The sequence below is a fragment of the Pinus tabuliformis genome, chromosome 1_1 (assembly GCF_031772625.1).
Source record: "Pinus tabuliformis cultivar Carrire ecotype Pingquan chromosome 1_1, CPIR1, whole genome shotgun sequence".
Lineage (NCBI taxonomy): Eukaryota > Viridiplantae > Streptophyta > Pinopsida > Pinales > Pinaceae > Pinus > Pinus tabuliformis.
The window spans coordinates 736,218,514-736,241,441 of NC_142297.1; the positions used below are offsets into that span (position 1 = coordinate 736,218,514).

At 38.3% G+C, this 22,928-nt stretch overlaps 1 protein-coding gene across 1 annotated transcript in view; it reads left to right on the plus strand.

Moving 5' to 3' along the window:
• The window catches only part of LOC149216054 (protein disulfide isomerase-like 5-4), a 206,436-nt gene that overhangs the window by 127,761 nt on the left and 55,747 nt on the right, over positions 1-22,928 (plus strand). Inside the window, exons 9-11 of the mRNA XM_089392687.1 lie at positions 13,312-13,368; positions 13,812-13,878; positions 14,011-14,151. Coding sequence (XP_089248813.1) covers positions 13,312-13,368; positions 13,812-13,878; positions 14,011-14,151 — 265 coding nt within the window. The remainder of the gene's footprint in view (positions 1-13,311; positions 13,369-13,811; positions 13,879-14,010; positions 14,152-22,928) is intronic.

Sequence of the window (22,928 nt, forward strand, 5' to 3'; positions counted from 1 at the left end):
CGTGTGATAGATATTAGCCCTAAAACAACCCAAAACAACTTGTCTTCTAGTCCTTCCTTCTTCGCTTGGAGAGAGGCTCTTCTAATGTGATCTTCGCACTTCTTTTCTCTCTTCAGATTGATTGACCGAAATCTATCTTCAAATGGAGGCCGAGCTGCCCTATATATAGTGATCTGCTCATCAAATAAGTTGACTTCTCCTAGTGACAAGGCCGACATGCCTTTCTAGAAATATCTTTAGGCTGACTTGAAGGTGAGCTTGTGACAAGGTCTTGGAGGGTTATCAAAATAACTTTTTACAATGTGTAACATGTCTTTAATACATGGCAGTTACTCCTTCGACTCTATGACTTGAAGACCAACCCTAAAGACTCACAATGGGAGCCTTAACCAAAATAAAATTCCTTGATCATGAACCCATGAGTCAAGCATTACAAATAATTTTATTTTCTTCTTTACATCAATTACATAAAATCATAATTACATGTCATTATGAAGATCGAACCTAGTACACCTTTTCAACAATAATTAGACTGTATGGGAGTCTATATGCATCATCATTGCCAATCCAGGGGTCAAAGCTAATTTAGACTTTGTTTCCTTTGTCAATTTTCCAAAGCAACTAATTGCCTATGAAGGGGAAGGCCATAACCATCACTTTCCATATTATTGATTCCTTGTGAGAGTGTTAAACCGACTTTCTGACCTATTCTTCCATGGATTCAAAAGAAATATATTTATCTTTGATTACATGTACCCATATTCCAAAGCCTTGTATTCGTCTCCATTCATTTTTGGCTGCAAGGGCCTTTAAAGGAATATATTATTAAGGTCCCATCCACCTTGAGATTTTGGTATTTTAAGTTTTTTCAACGAGGCTAGAACCATCCCTTTCTTTCCTACCTCCCCAAATCAGATTAACCTAAAGCGTAATTATCTCATTTTTCCATGTTTCCTTTTGGAATCCATGCTAAGCATTAACCTAAAGCGTAATTATCTCATTTTTCCATGTTTCCTTTTGGAATCCATGCTAGGCACATCTAATAGATAGGGATGGCTTCTAGGATTGAGTTGACAAGAACCAATCAACTTCCTCTGGACAACCATCCATTGCACCATTTGTCGAGTTTTTTCTCTACCTTGTTTATTAGCCATTACAAGTCAATTTTTTGATACATATTGGCTTTCAAATGATTGTAATGTCCCATATGGATTAATTGCTAAGGGAGGATGAGGTAGCCTATCGAACCCCATAGGCTATAGTCTTTGGTAAAGGTGAAAACCCAAATATCCAATTTTTGGGGCAAGATTGGGTAAAGTTTGGGGTCGCTGGCGCAAAAAGCCCAAATTGGGGGTTGCAATTGCAACCCCTCACATTAAAGAAATGATGCGAATTCATGAAGGAACATAATGAAATACAAATTTAAAACAAAACATAGAGATACGATGAAACTAAACTTCAATTAATAAATAATAAATGCTGAAAACTATTTAAATGCAGAATGAAAGCAAACTAGCTCAGGCGATGGTAACTTATCTATGAGAAGAGATGTGACAACTACATGCCTTCTAAGTTGTGTTACAATGAGGCTCAGAGGACTTTTTATCATGAAGAAACAATGAGAAACCACAAACATCCAAAAACCTAACCCTAGGAGATGAAGCGACAAAAGTTGTGGGCCTTGATGGGGTTAGTTGGAACGTTAACCTCTCGGGGTTGTAACTTTGGCATATGATCTATGTTTGGTGCGCACAATAGCCCTTTAGAAAGGCCTATCCGAGAACAACTTTGGATTGCAAACATCAATCTTTGTCCATGTTTTCCCGTTTCCCCCAAAAAAGCCGTTTAGGATGTAACAACCCTAGTAAATGATTGTGGAACCAATATAGGTTACCGAATTTTTAATTATGTTTATCAATAGCTTAGTTATAACTGATGCATTATTTCGATGGTACTTATCACTATTGCATTTTAATGAACATTGTGTGAAGTTGTAGGACTACTGTGATATTAGTGCAATATTTTTTGCTTGTTTTGAAACCCTAAGGGCTAAAATTTGCCTAGGACATTACAGTGGTATCAAAGCCGTGCATCCTGCTAGCTTGTGAGTGAATGAACTTTGTATGCTTCTAGAATATACAAGCAATGTTACAGTAAGAAGAAAGAGGATCACCCACTGTTCAACTATGGAAGATAGGGGAGGACAAGAAGAACAAGGCCCTCGTGATTTCTTGTAGACACTAATCCATGGGCAACAAGAAATGACCAATTTGCTATTGCAAGGGTACTAGCAGATATTCCAAGGACAACAACAGATGACATAGTTCATTGCCCAAGCTTTAAACAATCTAGGTAACAATGTTGCTAATGGTTTGAATTTTGGTAATAGGACTGGTACAGAGGGGAACAACAACCATAATCCTGGCCCTTTCAATCCTTTTGCACAGTCTAATGCTAGGGCAAACGATGGAAGTAATCATAGACCCTTACTTCGTCAAATTTTGGACAATCAAGAGACAACCAACCAAGGAACAACAAAGAAAAATTACTTCACATAATATTTTCAAGAATATGCAACATTGGGAAAAGATGTTCGAGCATACATGATGTTCAATGAATATAGCAATATTAAGTACATGAGATATCACCTCACATTTAGGCATTGGCTAGCATTGCTTGAAGTGATTCATGTCAAGGTTTGGAAGACAAGGATTCATCCGCATTTGAATAACATGAATTTTAGGAGGTGGAGGATACAATGCGCGATGGTTAGTTTTGGCAACATGTTAGGTATATTTTGTAGTTCACCAGGCCCATTTTTAATATGATTTGGTTTGCAGATATTTGATACATATTAGCCAATGATTGGGGAGGTGTTTGAGTTTATGTACAACATGCTAGGCCAAATCAAAGTGATTGCTGAGCTAAGAGATGTGATTTTGTATGATCTGCATCAATGTGTCGTCAAAACGTACGATGATTTTAATGTTTGATTCCATGCCCTAGCAGATGTCCTTACACTTAAGTGTTATTATTCATCTTGGTTGGCCCTCCCAATACCTAATTGTTGGGTTAGGAGAAAACTGCACACGTGTCTTGAGGTACAAAATGTGTATATGATTCCATTAGACAAGTTAGTCCTTGATGAAGAGAAGCATGCTCAATTACGAAGCCGTTTGAGCAAGTAAATTATTGAACATGGAGTGTTTGATAACTTGCATGTAATTGAAGATTGAGATAGGTTGAATCTTATTAAATGGTGGAACATATCTCCTCTACCACACATCTTACTTAAATTGGCGGTGAGGGTGCTTTCGCACGTTGTTAACACTTCTTTTTGTAGATAGTGTTTTGGAGCACCTAGAACTTCATCAATAGTGCATAGAGGAACAACTTGAGTGTATACTAGGAAACACGCTTGGTTTATGTGGATTACAACTTGAGGTTATTGTCTCATTATTTTGAGGTGACAAGGAAGATAGGACAAATGTTACTTGGGACAATAATCCAAAGGAGGCTAATTTATAGGATGGAGACATAGTTTTAGAGCGCTTGGAATTTGATCTTTTGTGATGTTCCTTTTTCTGTTGTTCCTTATGTCATGGTTTGGATGGACTTTCAGAGTTGGGGGTAGACAGGTCACAAGTGTAGGTTGGCGTCATTAGCGGGCCTAAGGGCCTTTGGAGGGGTTTTGATGAGTTTTGATGAGGTCCGATAGCATTCTCTTGGTATATTCCATCATCCACACAGTTTGCCTTTCGTTCCGATGCATTCCGACAACTTTCAAAAAACAAAGTTATTAATGGGCCTAACTCAATTAGTTATGCTTAAGGTGGCATTTTGGGAGGAATACTTGACAGAACACTTTATTGTAATAGCTTGTTGGAACCGGGACGAGAAGGTCTATAGGATGGGATAGTTAGAAGTGATTTTCAGTGACTTGAGGAGGCATGGTGGCCAATTTACCATTTTCCCACATTAAAAGAATATTTTAACTAAGTGGAATGTGCTCAATGATTAAAACAATAATAAAATAAGAGCTTCTAGAGGGGTCCATCAGATCTTTAAAAAGAGGACGAGGAGACCATTAGAGGATCATGGATTTATGTTTTCTTCTTGTGGAGAGGTTTGAGAACCTGGTTCTCTACTTCAGTAGTAGCCCGGGACGAAAACCCTCGGGTGATTTAGAGAGATTGGGTGAGCACCCATCTCCCCTTCGTGAATTCATCCAAAATTCAAAGGAGAGATTAATAGTGGCAATTCAGCTCAGTTTTGGTGGAGGGCTAGGGCAACATTGGAGCAAATTCTTGAGGTCGGTTTGATCTCAACTATATCAGTGGTTTTGGCATGTAAAACCCTAATTTATATATTATGAATAAAGCTGAGATTTTCTTTTGCTCATTATTGTTATTTGCAGTTTTATGTTGTTAAATTTTACATGGCAATCTTTTGTTTATGAATGGAAATTTTATCTGAAGTATTTCTGAGTTAAATTTTCAAGAAAACCGCAAACTTTTGCATTTGGAATACTATAGTGGTATTAGAGCCAGTTTTCCTGCTAGCTTGAGGGTTTATTGCAAAGTTAAGATTTGTGGGTCGCTGATGTTGGAGTTGCTAGGGATTGAATTATTCCCCAAGAAGTCGAATATGCTCTGATTGTGAGGGTCAAGGTTTGTCATTTGTCAAATCAAAATCCAAATAGTATTCATTCAAGGAGGCCAAATTCATCAATACGCTAGAGTTAACCTTGTACACTGGGAGTCACAATTGCCAAGTTCAGGGTGAATTTTCTCTCCTACAAATATGACTATATTGAAGGATGCCACACTCACTGTGTTATCACATTATTTTTGGGCATTGTAATTAATTTTGGAAGTGGCCAAATTAAAAAAATTTTGGAGGCCGATCATAAGGGGAGGAAAACCGCAGTCATGGTTGGCCGAGAACCTTAGACATAAGGTTGTCATCAACTTGCCAAAACAACTGGTTGCATGGGTGTAGGAGTCAGTCTGTGAGGGCAGCGATTACACGTAAGCACTTGGTGGGCCACAATTGTGAGAGTGCAAGGGGACAACCAATCTGTTGCGCTAATCTGATGGTGAAACATATGGGCGATTCCCGCTGTAGCCACACGCACTGACGCTGCATGTGTTGAAGTAGGCGTAGCTGGACATGAAGTAGACTAAGTGCAAGTGTATTGTTTGCGTTGTTGCTGTGTACATGTGCATGATGGAACGATTGAATATTATAGTGGCTGCATTAAGTATGTAATGTTTGAACGTTGCTGCTTGTTGGAATTTCTAAGTCTGACACATTAGAAATCCCTACTGCATTATCTGGTTTATTATCTCCTACTTGTTCTTTCCACTAACAAGTTATTTATAAATATAAATACCGAAATAAACACAAATGCAACCTTAACTCATATACAGATCAACAACTGAAATAACTGAGACAATCACACAAGGGACACCATTATTTTTGGACAATCGTCCCCGAAAAAGTTGGTGCAACAGATATGAGGGTTTTGTTATTATGCAGTTTCTGAATACAACTAGGGTGCCAGAAATGGCTCACCCTTCAGAGATTTTCCTTGGCAGAAGTACCTCTCCTCGGAGACAGATATTTCGGCTGATCAATTACCGGATGAACGATCCCACAGTAACTACAACAACTCCTTAGCTAGACAGCAAACGCTGCTCCAAGATTCTCCATTGCTCTGCATCACTCTGATAGGGACTGCGTCACCCTCTCAGCTTACCCGCACTTAGTCTGCCCCACGAAAAAACACCCAGCGCTGCCTCTTGGCTTTGCGTCAGCTTTACTAGCCTCTGTGCAACTACTGTTGTCTCTGTGTCAGCCTCTAGGCTCTTTGCGTCAGCCCTTTGAGCCTCTGCATCACTGTTATGAACATAAATTATGTAGAAATAAATAAAAATAGATAATAAGTAATAATCATAATAATATAAATATAATAATAAGTAATAAGTAAATAAACTAATGGTTAATTAGTTAATAATGAAAAGGCATGTCTTAGAGACATGCTTGTTAGTGAAAGGGCACTTACCTAGCTATATATACAGGACCCTCATTCTCATTTGTACTCATCCTACATCAATTCTTTTATTCAATATATAATTACAATTACTGTCCTACGATGCATGTCTTTGTTTACGAAGTATTTTAAATGTTTCTGCTGCGTATAGATTTTTGGTCATTACATTGGTATGTATTCTCGGCCTCGTACCGAACTACCTTTCACTGCAATAGATCACTAGCTCGATCCTCTTAGCAAAACCCTGCTCGAGAAAATCAAGCTGACTGATCAATTTGGTGTGTCTCCAACTGACCCTCAAGCCTCCTCTTATACTTTTCCTGTTGAGTCTTCAATGATCGAGATTAAGTCCCTAATCAATGGCTAAGATTAGATTTGGCTTGATCCATGTCATTTAGAACATTCTCACCCAGTTTTATATTAATACCCATTAATATTTTAATTTTCCTAAGTTTAGACTTAGGAACCCCATTAAAAATATTAATTATTTTAATATCTCTCCAACCAGGTGGAATTTCCCCAAACCATTTTTGGGTCTTGGAGATCTTATGTGCCTTAGCCTCTCTACCAATTTTCATGGCTAGAGCACATCCAATGCTACCACAAATCAACACTGCTTACTATGCAAATCTCAACGGATTGTGTGCAAAGACTAAGGGACCATGGTCGAATAGTTCAGTAGGGATCCGAGCCAGTAGATATCATGGCACCACGCAATGATTGAAGAGGCCGTGGTTGCCATAAAATGCGAGCTACTGCTCAGTTATGGGAGGAGAACGAGTCTCTCATTATCAGGAGTTGGGACACTCCTATCGTGGGACTAAGGTCAAAACATCTTTGAGACCAAATTGGGCCTTTATTATATTGCTGAAGCCAAATCCATGGTGACATTGAAATATTGTATCATCAGAGGGCTGATCAATGCCAAAATTTGCAGTTGTGGAATCCGTTTGCTGCCGAATAAGGGAAATGATTGGTTTCTTCATATCGATTTGTGTGGTACCCAGTCTAATTAGAAGGTGATCCGAGCATACACTTGTGTAATGACACACTGGAGAGTTTGGTGATGGATTGTTTGACTAGCAGAACATATGGACGTGCTTCATGACACTGGTCATTGCAAATCAATATCCCCGAGATTTGGTGCATGACAAAAAGGGCGAGATTCATAGTTGTTTGGTGGCTAGTAAAATTTCCTGTGCGTGTAGATTAGATTCACTGGTTATGGTACATTCTGAGCGTGAAGAGACCGTAGTTTACTTGCTGGATGTGTCTGAGATTAATCACATCTGCGTTGAGGAGGTATTACATGTAGAGGCTACGGGCCACTTGCTGAGGTTGATTTGGGGTGGGAGATAAGTTTCCTAAGTTGGTGAAGGCCGCAATTTCTCTTTCATAGGCTGGCCAAGTTAGTTTCACCCACACGCTGGTGTATCATTTCTTGGGTTGAGATCTTTGGACTTGCGTAGGAGAGCAAAACATCAAGAATAGTAAAAGGGATCCAAGGATTGCCAAATCTGCCGATAGATATGGATTGCTTGAGGGCAAGCAATCCTGGGGCGGAGGATTTGTGATGTTCCTTTTTCTGGTGTTCCTTATGGCATGGTTCGGATGGACTTTCAAAGTTGGGGGTAGACATGTCACAGGTGCAGGTTGGCGTCATCAACGGGTCCAAGGGCCTTTGGAGGGGTTTTGAGGAGGTTTTTATGAGGTCTGATCGCATTCGCTTGGTATATTCCATCATCTGCACAATTTGCCTTTCGTTCCGTTGCATTCCAACAAATTTCGAAAAACAGAGTTATTAATGGGCCCGACTCAATTAGTTACGCTTAAAGTGGCATTTCGGGAGGAATACTTGGCATAACACCTTAGCATAATAGCTCGTTGGAACCAAAACGAGAAGATCTATAGGATGGGATAGTTAGAAGTGATTTTCAATGGCCCGAGGAGGCATGGTGGCCAATTTACCATTTTCCCACATTAAAAAGAATATTTCAATGAAGGGAAATGTGCTCAATGGTTAAAATAATAATAAAATAGGAGCTTCTAGAGGGGTCCATCAGATCTATAAAAGGAGGAGGATGAGACCATTAGAGGACATCTTGGATTTATGTTTTCTTCTTGTGGAGAGGTTTGAGAACCCAGTTCTCTACTTCTACAGTAGCCCCAGGATGAAAACCCTCAGGTGATTTAGAGAGATTGGGCGAGCACCCATCTCCCCTTGGTGAATTCATCCAGAATTCATAGCAAAGCTTAGTAGTGGCAATTCAGTTCAGTTTTGGTGGAGGGCCATGGCAGCATTGAAGCAGATTCTTGAGGCCGGTTCGATATTAGCTATATCAGTGGCTTTGGCATGTAAAACCCCAGTTTATATATTATAAATAAAGCTGAGATTTCCTTTTGCTCATTACTTTTATTTGCATGGCAATCTTCTGTTTATGAATGAAAATTTTATCTGAAGTATTTGTGAGTTAAATTTTCAAGAAAACTGCAAATTTTTTGCATTTGGAATACTACATATTTTCTGTGATTATGATGGTGATCATATTCATTGAGTAGACATGTCACCCCCATCCACTAGTAGGTTTCCAGATGTAGGAGATTTGTCTTTATCTTCACAATGTCTAGCATTACATGGGGGCTGTGTTGTTGGTTGGTTGCTTTCCATGAACACTTCCATATACTCTTGCTCTTCTTCTTAATAGATCTTATTTTTTTGTTTGCTAGGTTATGCGAGCCCTGAGATGACTGTCATGCCTAACCTGTGGCTTGAGTAGCCATGACCTAGGGGCATCAGAGCCATCAAAATCACTCGGGGATTGCAACTAGCACGGGCCCGACCACCCCTTAGCATGGCTGGATTTTGCCCACGGAATTTCGAACCGGTGACCTTTTCACCACAGAGTGCCTTAACAGAACACCTTGTCACTATTTGCTCTTACGCCCCGTGGGCCCTCTTCTTCATAGATCATAGGAAATGAAACTAAAGGTTTCTCTTGGAAATAGGAAAGTTCAATAGATACTAGATCTCTTTTCCTTTTTCTTGTTTAGAAATCTAGTAGTTTCTAGAACTTAGTACCATGTTTTTATAATTTCCTATTTTGGAAACATTGTATAATAGTTGACATTTGAACTTTGAATCTTGAACCTAGTAACCTGCCTTTGAATTGCTGATTGAATCTTATAACTGTTTGGTAATGAATATGATGCTTTGTTTCATTTCATGGTTGATGTTATCTATTACAATTTGTTGATGACAAATTTTATCTGTTGAAACTTGAGTTTTGATGTTGTGGTCGATGGTTTAGGATTTGATGACAATGTTATAAAGTTATAAACTATAACTACTTGGGGTGATTAATGTTATATGTGTACTAAATGGTTGATACTTTAAGAATCATCATTAGTCCAATTCTTAAATCTATGTTTTCATGTTATTACTTTTATCTAGTCAGTTCGACATTTTGCATGTTTTTTTAATAATATATGCATCAAAATATGTATGGTATAGAAAATGCACATGAACAACACACTCCTGGAAGGTTTTTGAAAATTGTGCTTCTTGCTTCCACTTCCTGCTTCCTGCTTCCAACAGCCTTGGCGTAAATACGCTACCCCATCACATGAAAATTATTGACTTTAGTTATTTTTTAATAAAATTATGAAGGGAAATCTTATCTGTAGTGGCCCTCTCTTGAGTAATGGTGTTCGGGCAATGATTTTCTTTTGTTGGTGTTGGATTTCTCTTTCAGCCACATGATAAGTGTTGATCTCTATTTTCATCATTATTGAAGTGCTGTTTATTTTTCTGCTGTACTTGATTAGGGTTTATTGAAGATTTTACCATAGATTCAATACTTTATGATCTCAACATGGTACTAGAGCTAGTGTGGAATCTTCTCACTATCCAGCTTTGTTTCAGGGCTGCCTCAGTTCTGGAACTAGGGTTTAAACTTTACAGCACTGTTTCATGTTTTTTTTGTAGCCTGTTTTGAAACTAGGGTTTCAGCACTCCCCATTGGCAACCAACTGTATTTTAGGGTTTTTTACCCTTTTTTCCGCTAATGCCCTTTCCTGTTCATTAGTCCTTTTCAGCAAATTCAAGGGGCAATATTTCACATTTGTGTTCTCCCCTAGGGCATTGCACTCCTTTCTTCTTGTGGCCAAATTTGTGCAGTTTCACGGGCAGTTCTGGTGTTATAAATGCAAATGAGTGGGGCCAATTGCCTTGTTTGTGCTGCTCAAATGGTAACCCTTCTTTGTAGCACAGGCTTACGGATATATTTGGAGAAAATATTTCCGGCTGAAGATGATGACAATGATGATTTAGTTTCTTTAAAGAAGGATGGACCCCTAGGGTTGATCTCATTCTATGTCTAGCCAAACATTGTTCATGACAGCAAGGTAACAAGAGTGTAAAGCATATTTAGGATGTTTCCACAATTTATTTGGTGGAGTGAATGCTAGTCAAGTCAATCGACTAGAAACTGAGCTCTCCAACCACAAGAATTTGAAGCCTAACATTATTGCATCTGATGGCTAAGGTGAATAGGATTTGGTATTTATCAGTAATATCCTTGATAATAATAACATTTCTCCTGCGTTCAAGAGTTTTTCTATCATATTTTACAACATTGCTGTTTTTCTCAAGGCACTTGCCTTGCCTACTTTAGAGGATGTGTTTTCTAACTTGATCTAGCTTCAAGTCACCTTGGAGGAATTTGGGTTACCTACCTGCTAGAGATCAGACGCATTCTAAGAATTCTACCCCATACATACATGAGTTTGCAGGGGACAATCCCAAATCCTCAAATAAGAATAGGATGATTTGCTCTTATTGCCATAAGGAGGGTCATGCTTTGAGAAGTTGTCGTCTCTGTCTTCAAAAAATTTAAGAAATTGCTTGGCAAACCACTGGTAACATTGCCCTATTAAAAAAAAAGTTAGTAGTTCTGCTGCCCGCACACTTAGTTGTGCACTGTGCTTTATGGTCTTCCACCTCCTCACAGGAATGGATTGCATATTCCAGGGAAACTAATCATATGCCAAAACACAGACATTTTCTTTAACTATAGCGATTAGGGTAAAGGTGAGTAGTAACTATTAGTTATGAATCAAGTCTCCTAGTTTTTGGTTGTGGCATTTTTTGTTTTTGTTTATAATGCAAGTATGGGGATGTTCTCCATGTTCTTGGAGTGTGACAGAATCTACATTCTATTTCTTGCATCACACACACTGATAAAAAAGTGGACTTTTGGTTGAATAGATATATCACCTGTCCATTATAATCCTTGCAGGATTTGTTAAATTTTCAATTCGAGCCCAGATTTATTTTTTCTCAACAATTATTTATTCCCAGAAATTTATTTTATTACCCATATAATTTCTGAATTGCTGAAAAATAAAATTGCTGGTATTTTAACGTCCAGAAATTAATATGCAGTGGAAAAAATAAAAATAGAGAGATCAATTCTCATATACAAATATACATCCATAACAATTCTCCTCCATTCAATAATCTCAGAAAAATCTGGGTTTTGACCCACAAAGATAATACACAAAAAATGAAATGACTGGTACCTGTAGCACGGCCCTTCTGGGCATAATTTGGCCCAAGGAATTTCGGCCCTTTGAAAATCAACCCCTGAAGAAATTCAGCCTGGAGAATTCGGCCCACCTCTCACCAGCAATTTCGCCCTGGATAAATTGGCCTCTCCAATACGCAGCCTCAGCAATTCAGTCTCCCTCAATCTTCATGTCTTGGCCTCCTGGAAATACTCCCAAATAACCTTGCACTCTTCCTCTTTCTCCTCAGTCTAGATGAGCCTCTTGTTCTAGAGAAAATCACTTCCTCCCTCTTTGAGAAAATCACTTTCTCAAAATGCAGTAGCTGCCTCTTGTCTTGTATTTTCACCTCTTGAGGCATCTCTTTATAATCTTCAATAAGCCAAATCCCTAACCCTAATCTCCTAAGTGATTGATGGTTGAGATTAGATCTCATGTCACTTGAGATCAACAGTTGAGATCATATCTAAGTCACATAAATAATTTTATTATTTATCCTTAGTACTTCGGCTTATTAGTCCACAATAATTAATTGACTTTAGTTATTGTCCTTTTCCTAAGTAAGACTTAGGAAAGAAGTCTTAAATCACTTATTCCACCAAGCAAGCACCTAAAGAGGCAATTAACCATCTCCTACATGCTAAGACACCAAGCTCATGTGGAAGACCTTCTGAAGTTACCACAAGCTTCAACAGGATTTTGGTGGGCTACAATGAGACTTTGGAGGTTATTAAATGAAAAAAATGCTATAGTCCTTTCAAATTTCAATAACCTCCAAAGTATTTTAACTACGGAAGCTTGTCCAAAATGATGTATGTTTTTTAATTCCCACAGCCCTTCTTTTCTGGGTTTGGCTTTCTTATTCCATTTTACTAAGGAGATACTTTCCCTTCCTTATTGCCTGTGCACAAGAAACTAAAAATTTCTTTCTTCTGTTTTCTAACATTCCTTGTTGTTTATAAACTAAAGAGTGCCAATATACATGAATTGCCTCAATGCTGATTTCACTGTAGTTAATTTCACTAAAGTTAATCTACCTCCTCTTGAAAACATCTGTAACACCACTTTGACACTCTACTTTCAATTTTTTTATAGAGCTTTACATTCTAGGCATTTATTATTCCTTGCTGGTCTGGGGAATTTGAATCATAATTGTCTCTTAGTAGTTTCAAACTTTTACCTGATGAGCATGTCATCATGTCTAGTATCTACAGGTGTTTTCCTAACTTCAGGATGTAATTATCAAAATTACTGTAAGCTACAGAGTTTTTGTCCATTCTTTTTGCACATAATTGGGCTTCGCTTGATTATCTAGGTTTTAGCCTGTTGTTCTATTATTTTGCTATCCTTTTCAAGAGATACCTTAGGCACTCCTGCACTGAAATTGTTGCTTGATGTACTTTTGAAGCTCATTCACGTACTTTGATTATTTGATATAATTTTTGAGCCTATCTTGTTTTGCTGCTTCTTATATTTTCTTGTTTATCGCTACAATATTATGAAAACGAGTCATGGCTTGATACTGACAATTGCATTTGCTTTCCATTAGGAATTTATACTAGCTCATAAATTGCTTACCAGCACTTGTTTTTAATGCCCAAATTTTCTGTTTTGCTATCTAAATTTATGCTCCTATTATTTTGTCTCATTACTTTATGAACTCAAAGCTAATGCTCCAGTTGATTTTGCAGGCATCACATTCAAGGGTACCCATCTATTAGGATCTTTCGTAAGGGAAATGATGTAAGGTAAACCAGAGCAGAAATTGTTTGAAATTTTGTCATAGTCTGTTACCTTGTCTGGTTGTATGTTGCTCCTTTTTCAGTGCATCAGAACATTCCTATAGATTGACAACTTATATATGCTATTTTCTATTTCATTTGCCACTTTTGGCATTTACAATAAGAGGTCTGATTGTTTCAACCAGCATTGTCACATGTAATTTTTCTTCCTAATAAATATGATTTGGCCTATTTCCCATAATCTTCGCAAATATGAGCTACACATTATTTATTGTTAATACATGGATGTTTTTTATTGGCTACTTGCCACGTTGGTGTACTGATTTTTATTTTTATTTTATTTTGACGTTGTAGTCAAGCATTCCTGGAATTCATGGTCAGTGGAAACTGTAGGGATCATCATTGCTAGTTTAATTTTGACTGTATTGATGATCATTTATCATGAACAGGGAAAGTCATGGACACCACGAACATGAATCTTATTATGGAGACAGAGACTCTGATTCATTGGTTACGGTATGCATAGAGCCTGACCTACAAATGTTTAAAGCACATTCCTTTTGGTGTAATTGTATGCTCTCTGATAATGCCAGTGCCTATGATTCCTGTTTGATGTTTATCTGTTGGGATTTCTTGTTGTCATGTAAGGCAATGGAGACATTGGTTACAACCATTCCCTCTGAGACACATCTGGCATTGGAAGATAAATCAGGTACTGCAAATGCAACCAAGCGGCCTGCACCAAAGACAGGGGCTTGCAGAATAGAGGGATTTGTACGAGTAAAGAAGGTAGCTTTCATCTGGAAATGTATTTCTCTTCATTGAGTATTACACCCATGTTGTTTGCTGACAAGAAATGCATGAGAGAGAGCTGACGTGCTGTTTTTTTTTGTTTATTATGTCATAATTAATGTGCTTGTTCAAAGCATGAAGCCATGTTATCTGTGATTTAGAGTAAGAAGGAATAGACATGTTAATGCTTGCAAATGATCAAAAGCAGTCAGTGAGATTGCAGAATAGAGCATGTGGAGTCAATGGATTGTCTATAGAGTTTATAGGCTATACAATATACAAATCTATAGGTAAAAGCTTAAAACACAAAAGAATAAAATGTGGTATTGCTGCCAGAGTGTAGAGGTTACTTTGTGATTTATAACTATCAAAAATCAAGTACACCATGTCCCTAAGCCACCGGGGAATGCCTCCCTCAACTTCGCTCCCTCCTAAGAACATTTTTTTAGTAGTGCACTCTGTAGGCTTTTCAGGCGCTCCCAATGCACTCCTAGGGCTCCCCTATTCTTAAAATACAAGTTACTGCATTTTCTTTATATTTCCCTTTCTACCTGTTACAACAAAATCTAGCACCTTCGTAATGTTAAACCATAAGCATCAAGGGGCTAGTTTTTTGCACCCAGGAAGGCTACCCATTGTCACCATAGTTGCTCTTCCACACGCTTCTGGTTGGCTCCTGTCCAACTCAGGGGGGGGGGTTCCCTAAGGATAAGATTACAAGTGTTATTGTGTGTAGGCACAAGGTGATTTTTGAAAAGTAAGCCTAAATCAATGGGTGGTAGTAGTATAATGGATTAATAAGTGGTGTGGGAAAGGAATATGAAAGTAGAAACCCCAAGACCAAGTGCTTAAACACACCTTGGGAAAATGGAGCCATGATACTATAGATCAAAAAGAGTAAGTGCATGAGAATGAAAGGCAATAGGGGCTGCTATGCATGCTGCAAATTGGCCTCAACTTGCAGTTTCTGATAACGGAAGATTGACTTGGAAGGATATATGTCATGCCCCTATCCTGGCGGTGGTCTTCCAATTGCACATAGGCAGGTGCGGCACCGCTACCCACTTTCTTTTCACCAATACTAATGAGTACGGGCTACGCCTAACATTCAACACTTGGTTATTTTTCTGCAATTCGACTAAGCATTCATCATTTTACACAACGGAAATAACATTCATCATTTTACATAGCAGAAATAACATTCATCATCATCATATTATAAATATGCACAGCGGATAACTTTCTTTTAATGGGAGGGGCAACTCCCAGATTGGAGTCTGCTCAATAATAATAATACAATCTTTACAAGTATTTTTACAGATGCAACCTTTGCCAAGAACCCCAAATTCACCTTGACAAATTGCCAAAACCAGTAGCTCGACCTACTCGTGTCAGGTTGCCCACTCACCGGGTCGGGTTGTTGAAATTTGATGACTAAAAAAAGTTTCCTGCAATCCCAACCTGGTTTTAATTTCACCTTATCATTCCCATTCAGTTAAATGCCCTTTCCCATAAACATACATTCAACATTTAGACTTCTGGAAATGAAATTTTCAGATGAAAACACATGGGACTGTCAACACATGCTGAAAATAATTATGGACATAACCAGACCACCAACACACATAAAAATACACAGATTTTTGGTCAACTTAGATCTAGGCAAAACCCCTTCAATCTTCTCCGGGGAAAACCTGTTAGAAATCTCTTCAAATTTATTTATCTTTCAAATTCAGGAAAAATACATTTGTAGACAAAACAAAACAACAAAATACAACTTATCTCTACAGCCCAAAACTCCTTGAAAACCATGCCCACTTTATCTCGATTTCTGTGTCCACTTGAAGTTGAAAATATGTATTGTACGGATACGACTGTACGAACTGTACATATATATATATATATATATATATATATATATATATATATATTTTCAAAAACTTCTCTCGAACGGTGTGCAACTCACAACATTCAATGCTATTCGTACTATACCTTTTGCGGTCTTCTATGCCTTGATTTCCATGTCCAGCTTTGCCCAGAAATCACTCTTTCAATTTGTTGCAACAAATTTCTCCTTCAAAACTTTTCTCCAGGTCTTAGCCTCCTTTCTCCAATCTGCTCATGAAGAATGAATTCAGTCTCTCTTTTCTTTTCCCCCTTTTGTTTCCCTAAATGAATTTTGGGCAACCCTAAGATCTAATGGCTCAGATTCATTTAGATCAAGGGATGAGAATAAATGTGCATTTAATTCTCGCTTTCTATCTTTTATCTAACCCATTAAATAAAGTACCCACATTGTACTTTATGTCTAAAGTCACTTTTCACTTTATAATTTAACATTGAATTTACCACTTATGAAGTCACTTTCACTTTATAAAGTCACACTTAGGAAATGAATTATTTTGGACATTTTTCCCTAGGCAGAGACTAACCCATGGTGGGACCACACAAGTCGTCCAATAAAATACCAAAAGATGCGTCGGTCCACCCAACCAACCCGCTCCGCACGTCGGCCCACTGACTCCTTGGTTTTTCGACACCTCTATAAACTCGGCGCATGTGCTTCCCCATCCTTAGCCGATTTTCCATTCTTGATTTTTGACTCTCCAAGTAGCTCGTCGCACTGTCCCAACTCGTCCTCGCACAACTTGCCGGGGCGCGCTTAACTGAACGCACCTACTCATTGTCGCAAACTTGGCTTGTCGCCTTTAACTGAAGTTATGTCCCCACTGCCACTCATTGCACATGTGCTCAGCATGTGGTCGTGACAATATAGGTGCCATAGGTGTCATAAATGTGAGGTTATGTCAATGTAGCAAAAATTTGGTTTATCCTATGAAATATTAACATAAGATCAATAGAAATAAGAGGGATAAATCCTCACAGTATCCAAATGACACATGGTTCATTACAAGGTGTTTAGAATACACTACAAGGATTTCCTAATAAAAAAGGAATCATGTGGAATGTAAGTGCACAAAGAATGTCTCACATAAGAATTATATACCTTCAATCTTCCATTAGGCTCCAAACATGTGAAGTACAAGTGATGCCTAATGGAAGAGCTCCTCAATCCCCAAAATGTCAACCCCTATCAAATGAAGAGAGCAAAACCTTATATAGGTTTGAGCTCAACCCTTTTACAGTAAAAGGTAGACGTTTACCTTGATGATTAGTTCTCCAAGGAATATAATAAATATTAAATTTCTATCCTCCTCAACAAACTTCTTACTAAAATTATAAATGAGTTATTGGGATCCACTCTTCGTTTTGATCCATTCCCCTCTCATAGAACAAATAATAAGATAATCACTCCTTTCTCCAAGCATGCATAAGGACAACTGTAAATCTAGCACAATGAAATTTCTACGTTTGAAAAATGGTATGAGACTGTGTGCACAAACCACCTGTTAATGAAGTGTTGCATTATTGTGAAATCTGAGTTCGAATTGTCGACTTGTGTATTCCAGCCTTCGCTATTCATTGTTCAATTCTTGACTGGTGTGTGGTATGTTGGGTCATATATCTGGTATGTATGGCATATTATGTGCGTTCAACCATTTTGTGAAGGCAGTGTTGGAACGCTGGCTTGTTATACTCCACCCACACTGCGCCATACCTCCCTCCATATTGCATATAGCGCCGTTAATTACTCACCACTCCAGTTACATGAACGTTGTACCCTAAATACTCCCTCCCCTATATACCCTCTCCTCCATATACACCTTCCCCAAATATACCCTCTCCATATAATCCCTTCCCCAAATATACCTTTGATATATACATATCATATTTATATTTTTCACAATATTGCTACTACAATGCAATTTCTTTTTACGCAAGAAGTGCAATTTTTTTTTTGCCAGTAGAAGAGCAATTTTTTTATGCAAGAAGTTTTATGGCTTGATAACAAAGGAACAAAGAAGCAAACTTGGTGCAAGGAGTCGTAAGTGTATCTTCTTGGGGTGTATTCAAATACATCCAAAGCATACCGTCTCTATGATGAAGTTAATAAGAATTTTATTGTATCTAGAGATGTAATCTTTCTTGAATCTTCCAAAGCTGACAATGTTGTTGAGCGATAACTTGGTCTCTTGGAAAGATTCAAACATGCAAAATCGTTTCAAGAATTTGATAATCATATTCTACATCTTGAAGGGGGATTCCTATACTGAATCAATCTGTGGAATCTTCTTTTGAAGTACTCTCTCCCCTACATGAAGCTCCAACCACTGATGATACTTTGAGTGATTTGATTGACAGAATTGGGAGACTCAATTTTGATTCACTTCCAACCAATGTTGCACTAATCGTTATCGGGATAATATCGGCATGAGGAAAAAATCGGAAAAAATCGTAATAATCGGGAAAAAATCGTTTGGTACAAAAATATTCATTTTTTTTTCAATTTTTTTAATATCTAAACCATCTACAACATAAAATAAATACATTGACACATAAATATGATAAAAGAACTAATATATAAGATGTTTAATATCATTTCTAGTGCTAAAATCACACATAACAGTGAATCATGTCTTGAATAGTAAGTCCTGACTCCTGAGTCCCAACACAGCCTCAAAATATCAACAAAAAATATAATAATGTATCTCATGAGTCATAATGTCATATACAATAAAATGAACAAAATAGCTCAATGATTTCCTCTGCCCCTCTTGTGAGAAAATGCCACAGCTTTCCCTTTCCCTCTAGATGTAGATGCTGGTGCTGGTGGAGTTGGCAGTGGAGTCTGCTGTGCTCTAGAAGCTGAAGAACTAGAAGTAGGAGCTATAGGAGGTAGACCACGTCCTTTACTGGTGGCAGGGGTAGCTCGGGCAGGTGGTGTCACCTCCTCCTCCTGTTGCTCCTCGTCATCCTCCTCCTCCTCCTCCTCCTCCTCCACTACATCTTGCACTAACCAATCATCAACAGACTCCATGAGAGACCTCTCGGTTTCAACCCTCCATGCAGCAGTGGTGTCAATCCCATCCAATGAGATGGCCTCCATATCAGGTGTCCTCTGAAGTTGCCTCACCCACAATCGAAGATTGTAGTAGACGTAGACCATGTCATTAAGTCGCTAGGACTCCAACCTGTACAAAGATCATGAAATAATAATTAATAATTATAAAAAAAATATTGTTTGATGAATTCAAAAATTTATTTGGAAATTTGCAATATTTTAAATGTTTAAGTGTTAACCTGTTGCGCTTCTTGTTGTGTATTTTTTCAAAAACACTCCAGTTGTGCTCACATCCTGAGGTGCTACATGTTTGGTTGAGGATTCAAATTACAAGCTTTTGCAGAAGGGGTACAAATAAAATTTTAAATAAACATAAGAAAAAATGGAATTTGAAGAGACAATGAAATTTGAAGAGACAATGAAATTTGAAACAAAGTTACAAACTAAAAAATACCTGGCATTTTAATCGTTCTATCAGTCACAGCCATGTCAAAGCCAAATGTGCCACCTGCCATCCTATATGTCTCAATTTCTTTAGAGATCTCTATACGTTTTGCCGGAGATCACACCATCTTCTGGACACAGGATAAGAATCCATCCATGATCTCAGCATCAAATACAAACCCACATGCGTAAGAAAATGCGGGGTTCAGGAAAAGCCCAACAGCATGAATGGGACGATGGAGTGTGTTGTTCCATCGCTCATCAATCACTCCCCATAGGAGGAGTTGTCTCTGAAACTCATCATCTCCCTTATCATCATAGTAGGCCCAGATGGCTTCTTTGGCCTTGTCCATGGCCTCATACAAATAGCCCATTGCGGGCTTCTCACCATGAACTAACCGAAGAATCTTTACCAAGGATTCAGTAACGGCGCACACCTCCTGCACTCCTGCCAGAAGTCTTCCTGGTATGAAACTAGTCTGCATACAACCTCTCCTTCTGGTTTGCGGCTCATTGGCAAAGCACGCCACTCCTCTGAAAGAAACATTCTCTTCACATCCCACATAGAATTCAAGAGGGATTGAAGAGATATGAAACTGGTGGCAAACCGTGTAATGGCAGGGTGCACTAACTCTTTGTTGTTGGTGAATCTTCTCATCAAGCTAAGCACAGATGTATGGTTATATATAAATTTTGTAATGCTTTTGGATGGCTCAACAATATCTTTGACAAAGGGAATTTTCCCTATGTCCTCCAACATCAAATCAATACAGTGTGCAACACAAGGTGTCCAAAATAAAGTAGGATGCCTGTCCATAAGCATCCTGCCAGCAACAACATAATTTGCAGCATTGTCCGTTATGACTTGGACAACATTTTCTGCACCCACCTCCAAAATAAACACATCTAGCAAATCACATAAAGTTCTTGCATCTTTGATTTGTGCAGATGCATCAACAGATTTGATAAACATAGTCCCCTTGGGACAACTAACCAAGAAGTTTATAAGGGTTCTCCCCTTTTGGTCAGTCCAACCATCTGACATAACAGTGCATCCTGTTTGTGCCCATGATGCCCTAAAATCCTCCAATCTTTTGGTGCAGTCAAGCTTTTCATTTTGAAGAATCCGACCTCTGAAATCATGAAAAGAAGAGATTTTGTACCCTGGGCCAACAATTCAACAACATCAATAACAGGTTGGAAAAATGGATTATTCCTTACAATGTTGAAAGGAATATCACTCCAAAGGAGAAATTTTGCCAGCAACTTGTCAGCTTGTTCTTTCTCAGTTCTTTTTAGCACTGAACTGATAGATGGCTGTGAACCAGGTGTGGTTCGAGGAACAAAAAATGATGAGGCAGCTACCGGATCGGTTGATGCTGCAGTAGAACCAGTGCCACTTGCTTGTTCAGTTGACTTTTTTAGTTGCCTCTTCACTTCTTCTTTGGCCTCTCTATTTTGGTCTAAAGTTTCCAATGCTTTCATGGCTCTTTGGATGAGTTCAGGATTTGTATTTTTGCAAAGCCCTACATCAAATCCAGGGATTTTTGCAAGGTGATACTTCAATCTGTACACCCCCCGGACATATGGTGCCCACACAACTTGCAAGTCAAGTTTAGTCTATCATTCGGATCATTAGGTTCACCATATTCCCAGAAAGGATCCAAATTTCCTTGGCATGTTTGATTTTGAAATTTGAAGTTGAAAACTTGAATGGTGTTTCGGTGAAGTTGTGAACCTATGGGAAAATAAATATTACAATTTATTATTTACAAGTTACAAACTTACAATTTAGTATTTTAATATGAAAACAAAAAAAATTTGGTACCCATAACGTTTTTATGGAGATAATCGGTCTCCTCCTTAGCACACTCTTTGATTTTCTCCTCCACGCAGTTGATTTAGCTCCAAAATGGCAAAATCTCCAAGCCTCTCCAACACTCCAAGTCTCCATAGCCCTCCGCGTGCTCTGCTGTCCAAATGAAATAAAACAAAATCGTGTTGCTCCAACCCCCCGCGATTTTTTCGATTGCGATTTTTTCGAAAAAATCGCCTATAAAGAAAAATCCGAGTACTACTCGCGATTTTATCTTTTTGCTAAAAAAATCGCGAAAAAACGATAATACCGCGAATTTAACAACATTGCTCCCAACTCAATCAACTGAGCAGCCTGGCCATCTTAAAAAGGTCCTCCAAAATGGCTGACAAAGATACTTGAAGGTGTTCATCCTGATGATGTTGGAAAGATAGGAACAAGAAATTCAACCAATCAAAATGGATGTGATGTAGATGATTCTGATTCACCTGTTGATATGGATGTTTCTTATGATTATGAACTGAATTTGTCTACAAATTTTGAACCAGCTTCCTTCAAAGAAGCCGCTTCTCATGATGAATGGAAAAAAGCAATTGAAAAGGAGTATGATGCCTTGATAAAGAATGGAACTTGGAAGCTGGTTGATCCTGCATTGGGAACCAAACCAAATGGCTGCAAATGGGTCTACAAGAACAAGTATAAAGCTGATGGCTCACTTGAGAAGCACAAAGCTAGGCTTGTGGCAAAAGGTTTTTCACAAAAGGAAGGGGTTGATTATGAGGAGACTTTTGCCCCCATAACAAAATGGGCTACCATCTAGATATTCTTTGCCTTGGCAGCTCGAAAACGGTTGGAAATTCCATCAAATGGATGTAAAAAATACTTTCTTGAATGGAGATCTGAAAGAGAATGTTTTTATGTTTGTACAAAGACTAAAAAAAAATTACATACAATTTAAGAAACCCCATTCCAAACCCAACCAAAAAAACTAAAAAAACAATACATTGGACAAATGTCAAAAATCCCATTCCAAACCCAACCAAAAAAACTAAAAAAAAGTTACATTAGACAAATGTCAAAAACCCCATTCCAAACCCAACCAAAAACATTGAAAAAAACAAAAACAAAGTTTCAAAACAATGAAAACAAAATTTTTTTGGTACCCATAACGTTTTTATGGAGATAATCTGTCTCCTCCTTAGCACACTCTTTGATTTTCTCCTCCACGCAGTTGATTTAGCTCCAAAATGGCAAAATCTCCAAGCCTCTCCAACACTCCAAGTCTCCATAGCCCTCCGCGTGCTCTGCTGTCCAAATGAAATAAAACAAAATCGTGTTGCTCCAACCCCCTGCGATTTTTTCGATTGCGATTTTTTCGAAAAAATCGCCTATAAAGAAAAATCCGAGTACTACTCGCCATTTTATCTTTTTGCTAAAAAAATCGCGAAAAAACGATAATACCGCGAATTTAACAACACTGCTCCCAACTCAATCAACTGAGCAGCCTGGCCATCTCAAAAAGGTCCTCCAAAATGGCTGACAAAGATACTT